Source organism: Salvelinus namaycush, unplaced genomic scaffold (assembly GCF_016432855.1).
Source record: "Salvelinus namaycush isolate Seneca unplaced genomic scaffold, SaNama_1.0 Scaffold356, whole genome shotgun sequence".
NCBI classification, from domain to species: domain Eukaryota; kingdom Metazoa; phylum Chordata; class Actinopteri; order Salmoniformes; family Salmonidae; genus Salvelinus; species Salvelinus namaycush.
The window spans coordinates 89,001-95,000 of NW_024060519.1; the positions used below are offsets into that span (position 1 = coordinate 89,001).

General features: G+C 46.5%; 1 protein-coding gene across 1 annotated transcript in view; it reads right to left on the reverse strand.

Moving 5' to 3' along the window:
• LOC120040472 (leucine-rich repeat-containing G-protein coupled receptor 5) overlaps positions 1-6,000 on the reverse strand; it is a 112,535-nt gene that overhangs the window by 20,480 nt on the left and 86,055 nt on the right. The window contains exons 8-10 of the mRNA XM_038985613.1: positions 3,560-3,631; positions 3,064-3,132; positions 1,489-1,560 (exon numbers count right to left, since the gene is read on the reverse strand). Coding sequence (XP_038841541.1) covers positions 1,489-1,560; positions 3,064-3,132; positions 3,560-3,631 — 213 coding nt within the window. The remainder of the gene's footprint in view (positions 1-1,488; positions 1,561-3,063; positions 3,133-3,559; positions 3,632-6,000) is intronic.

The following is a 6,000-nucleotide window of genomic DNA, read 5'->3' on the forward strand; positions in this document are numbered from 1 at the left end:
AGCCTAGTGGTTAGGCCAGGTAGCCTAGTGGTTAGAGCAGGTAGCCTAGTGGTTAGGCCAGGTAGCCTAGTGGTTAGAGCAGGTAGCCTAGTGGTTAGGCCAGGTAGCCTAGTGGTTAGGCCAGGTAGCCTAGTGGTTAATGCAGGTAGCCTAGTGGTTAGGCCAGGTAGCCTAGTGGTTAGAGCAGGTAGCCTAGTGGTTAGGCCAGGTAGCCTAGTGGTTAGGCCAGGTAGCCTAGTGGTTAATGCAGGTAGCCTAGTGGTTAGGCCAGGTAGCCTAGTGGTTAGAGCAGGTAGCCTAGTGGTTAGGCCAGGTAGCCTAGTGGTTAGAGCAGGTAGCCTAGTGGTTAGGCCAGGTAGCCTAGTGGTTAGGCCAGGTAGCCTAGTGGTTAATGCAGGTAGCCTAGTGGTTAGGCCAGGTAGCCTAGTGGCTAGAGCAGGTAGCCTAGTGGTTAGGCCAGGTAGCCTAGTGGTTAGGCCAGGTAGCCTAGTGGTTAATGCAGGTAGCCTAGTGGTTAGGCCAGGTAGCCTAGTGGTTAGAGCAGGTAGCCTAGTGGTTAGGCCAGGTAGCCTAGTGGTTAGGCCAGGTAGCCTAGTGGTTAGAGCAGGTAGCCTAGTGGTTAGGCCAGGTAGCCTAGTGGTTAGGCCAGGTAGCCTAGTGGTTAATGCAGGTAGCCTAGTGGTTAGGCCAGGTAGCCTAGTGGTTAGAGCAGGTAGCCTAGTGGTTAGGCCAGGTAGCCTAGTGGTTAGGCCAGGTAGCCTAGTGGTTAGGCCAGGTAGCCTAGTGGTTAATGCAGGTAGCCTAGTGGTTAGGCCAGGTAGCCTAGTGGTTAGGCCAGGTAGCCTAGTGGTTAGGCCAGGTAGCCTAGTGGTTAGAGCAGGTAGCCTAGTGGTTAGGCCAGGTAGCCTAGTGGTTAGGCCAGGTAGCCTAGTGGTTAGAGCAGGTAGCCTAGTGGTTGGGCCAGGTAGCCTAGTGGTTAGAGCAGGTAGCCTAGTGGTTAGAGGCAGGTAGCCTAGTGGTTAGGCCAGGTAGCCTAGTGGTTAGAGCAGGTAGCCTAGTGGTTAGGGCAGGTAGCCTAATGGTTAGAGGCAGGTAGCCTAGTGGTTAGAGCAGGTAGCCTAGTGGTTAGAGGCAGGTAGCCTAGTGGTTAGGCCAGGTAGCCTAGTGGTTAGAGCAGGTAGCCTAGTGGTTAGGCCAGGTAGCCTAGTGGTTAGGCCAGGTAGCCTAGTGGTTAGAGCAGGTAGCCTAGTGGTTAGGCCAGGTAGCCTAGTGATTAGAGCATTGGGTCAGTAACCGAAAGGTTGCTAGATTGAATCCCCGAGCTGACAAGGTCAAAATCTGTTGTTCTGCCCCTGAACAAGGCAGTTAACCCACCGTTCCCCGGTAGGCCGTCATTGTAAAATAAGAATTTGTTCTTAACTGACTTGCCTAGTTAAAATAAAGGTAAAAAACTAAATTCTGATTGATTTATGAAAAATAGGGACTCACAGCACTTGCAGGTTGGGTAGCTGGTCACACACAGTGGTGGGTAGGGATGTGATGCGAGCTCCAGTGATGGTCCTACACAGAGTTCAAAGGTCACATGATATTATCCCTGGATCTGCGTAAAAGCTTTGTGAATAGATTCATTCACTGTATGTGCAGACATTCCACAGGGCACTTTGTTTATATGTATAATAATATCCTGATATGTGCCTTGGTATAATCACACTAGTAGAACTAAGAAACACTTATTAATTCAAAAACCCCAACACCAACACTATGAAAACCAACACGTCTCAATTGTAAATGACAACTCTTCACAGAACATCAACATTGGATAAAATAATAATCATTAATGATTAAAAAACACGTGTATTTTGGGGCTTTAGGTTGAAATCCCGGGAAGACCGGTATGTTCCTGATTGCAGGTTACATGCCGGTTAAGACAGCAAATGAGCTGAGAGTCAGGCAGGTTATAACAGCAAACAGGAGATTTTCAAATATTAAAAATTCCATGAAGTGATTTGGTTGGGTAGCAGGTCACACACAGTGGTGGGTAGGGATGTGATTGGTGGCAAAACCAGGGCACATTTATTAGTATTTGTGAGCTCTTAAACTCGTTTTCTGTGGGAAAATATTTATCTGACAATGGGTTAGAACAGTAAAGAAGGGTCTGGGTCTGAATGGTTGGGTGTTAGCATTGGGTCTGTATGGCTGGGTGTTAGCATTGGGTCTGAATGGTTGGGTGTTAGCATTGGGTCTGAATGGTTGGGTGTTAGCATTGGGTCTGTATGGTTGGGTGTTAGCATTGGGTCTGAATGGTTGGGTGTTAGCATTGGGTCTGAATGGTTGGGTGTTAGCATTGGGTCTGTATGGTTGGGTGTTAGCATTGGGTCTGAATGGTTGGGTGTTAGCATTGGATCTGAATGGTTGGGTGTTAGCATTGGGTCTGAATGGTTGGGTGTTAGCATTGGGTCTGAATGGTTGGGTGTTAGCATTGGGTCTGAATGGTTGGGTGTTAGCATTGGGTCTGTATGGTTGGGTGTTAGCATTGGGTCTGAATGGTTGGGTGTTAGCATTGGGTCTGAATGGTTGGGTGTTAGCATTGGGTCTGAATGGTTGGGTGTTAGCATTGGGTCTGTATGGTTGGGTGTTAGCATTGGGTCTGAATGGTTGGGTGTTAGCATTGGATCTGAATGGTTGGGTGTTAGCATTGGGTCTGAATGGTTGGGTGTTAGCATTGGGTCTGAATGGTTGGGTGTTAGCATTGGGTATGAACGGTTGGGTGTTAGCATTGGGTATGAACGGTTGGGTGTTAGCATTGGGTCTGAATGGTTGAGTGTTAGCATTGGGTCGGAATGGTTGCGTGTTAGCATTGGGTCTGAATGGTTGAGTGTTAGCATTGGGTCGGAATGGTTGCGTGTTAGCATTGGGTCTGAATGGTTGGATGTTAGCATTGGGTCTGAATGGTTGAGTATTAGCATTGGGTCTGAATGGTTGAGTGTTAGCATTGGGTCTGAATGGTTGAGTGTTAGCATTGGGTCGTAATGGTTGAGTGTTAGCATTGCTCGCTGGACTTACAGGCTCTCAAGACTCTTGGTGCCAGTGAGGTCCGGGAACTCTGTGATTTCTGCTGCACCATTCAGAGATCTGGATACAAAGGACAAGAGAGAGAGGGGGGGGGGGTAGACAGAAAGAGAGAGAGGGGGGGTGCAGAGAGAGACACAGAGAGAGAGAGAGAGAGAGACAGAGAGAGAGAGAGAGAGAGAGAGAGAGAGAGAGAGAGAGAGAGAAAGAGAGAGAGGGAGAGAGAGAGAGACATTAGAAAAGGAGAGAGGGGGGGGGCAGAGAGAGAAAGATTGAAATGAAGAGGGACAGATGCATTAGAAAAGGAGAGAGAGCAGACCTTTCCATGATACTAGTCTGAAGTGTACAGAGTTCATGTATGTATCATAGATATGGCTTCACGGCAAGAATTCACCCATTTCACTTCACTTCATATAACCTTTATTCAAACATACAAATAGTTTTTCATTTTTATACCAAACTAAAGTTAGTGTTTGACTGTTGGACTCACAGTGTCCGCAGCTCAGGGAGGTGCTGGAAGGCCGACTGGCCAACAAACTGGATGGGGTTGTCGTAGAAGAATCTGTTTGAAGACAGAACACGGTGTAAACCCAGGCAATGGGCCAGACAGACACAGAGGTTCACATTGTAGCACGTCTGTCCTCTCCGCTCTGTTCTGCTCTGTTCTGTTCTGTCCAGACAGACAGACAGGACTAGGAGAGAGACAGGAATAGGAGAGAGACAGGACTAGGAGAGAGACAGGACTAGGAGAGAGACAGGACTAGGAGAGAGATAGGACTAGGAGAGAGATAGGACTAGGAGAGAGACAGGACTAGGAGAGAGACAGGACTAGGAGAGAGACAGGACTAGGAGAGAGACAGGACTAGGAGAGAGATAGGACTAGGAGAGAGATAGGACTAGGAGAGAGACAGGACTAGGAGAGAGACAGGACTAGGAGAGAGATAGGACTAGGAGAGAGATAGGACTAGGAGAGAGACAGGACTAGGAGAGAGACAGGACTAGGAGAGAGACAGGACTATAGGGAGGACTAGGTGATGAGGTGAGAAATATTTCAATGGCCAAATTATCCGTTCCATATTTATCCAATCTAGTGGTGAAATAGTTTTGGCTCTGCTCTGCCCGGGCCGGGCTATATCCATGTTGTTAACTCTGGGCTGGGAAGGGAGGAAGGATGGAGGGAGGGAGGGATGATCAGGAGAGATAGATCTTTCTGTGCTCAACAGGTATTTGGCTCTGTCCGGTAATGTGCTGCGGGTCGCGGCTAGGGAAAATGAGGTTGGGATTTATAGTGGAGGAGAATCTGAACAACAAGGTTCGGGGTGAGTTGGACGTAAATAAAAAAGTTCAACAAGACATCGACCTTGGGAGAGGGAGAATATCTCAAAAGAACCACTCTGCTCAGCTTTACGGCAAACCAAGTGGTAGGGCTGCCAAGTTGTTGTTTATCAAATGAAGGATTGGGCCTTTAAGATGGATGAAGAAGGGTCTGTTCTAGCGTTGGATTAGTCCAGCGGCCAGGAAGTGGTATAGCTGGAGGTGCTGGAAGTTACCAGCAGGTCAAGGAGTGTGGAGAAAAGGAGCGAGAAAGAGAGAGAGAGAGAGAGAGAGCGAGAAAGAGAAAGAGAGAGAGAGAGAGAGAGAGAGAGAGAGAGAGAGAGAGAGAGAGAGAGAGAGAGAGAGAAAGAGAGAGAGAGCGAGAAAGAGAGAGAGAGAAAGAGAGAGAGAGAGAGAGAGAGAGAGAGAGAGAGAGAGAGAGAGAAAAAGAGAGAGAGGAGAGAGAGAGAGAGAGAGAGAGAGACAGAGAGAGAGAGAGAGAGACAGAGAGAGAGAGAGAGAGAGAGAGAGAGAGAGAGATGCCCCCCTAGGCACAACTATGACAACATAACCAACAAAAACGGGTCACAACTCCTGCAGCTCTGTCGCACGCTGGGTATGTACATAGTCAATGGTAGGCTTCGAGGGGACTCCTATGGTAGGTACACCTATAGCTCATCTCTTGGCAGTAGCACTGTAGACTACTTTATCACTGACCTCAACCCAGAGTCTCTCAGAGCGTTCACAGTCAGCCCACTGACACCCCTATCAGACCACAGCAAAATCACAGTCTACTTGAACAGAGCAATACTCAATCATGAGGCATCAAAGCCAAAGGAACTGAGTAACATTAAGAAATGCTATAGATGGAAGGAATGCAGTTTGGAAACCTACCAAAAAACAATTAGGCAACAGCAAATTCAATCCCTTTTAGACAACTTCCTGGGTAAAATGTTCCACTGCAATAGTGAAGGTGTAAACTTGGCAGTAGAAAATCTTAACAGTATATTTGAAATTTCTGCTTCCCTATCAAATCTAAAAATCTCAAATAGAAAACCGAAGAAAATGAACAACAATGACAAATGGTTTGATAAAGAATGCAAAAATCTAAGAAATAAATTGAGAAACCTGTCCAACCAAAAACATAGAGACCCGGAAAACCTGAGTCTACGCCTTCACTATGGTGAATCACTAAAACAATACAGAAATACACTACGGAAAAAGAAGGAACAGCACGTCAGAAATCAGCTTAATGTAATTGAAGACTCCATAGACTCTAACCAATTCTGGGAAAATTGGAAAACACTAAACAAACAACAACACGAAGAATTATCTATCCAAAATGGAGATGTATGGGTAAACCACTTCTCCAATCTTTTTGGCTCTATAACAAAGAATAAAGAGCAAAAACATATACATGATCAAATACAAATCCTAGAATCAACTATTAAAGACTACCAGAACCCACTGGATTCTCCAATTACCTTGAATGAGTTACAGGACAAAATAAAAACCCTCCAACCCAAAAAGGCCTGTGGTGTTGATGGTATCCTTAATGAAATGATAAAATTTACAGACAACAAATTCCAATTGGCTATACTAAAACTCTTTAACATC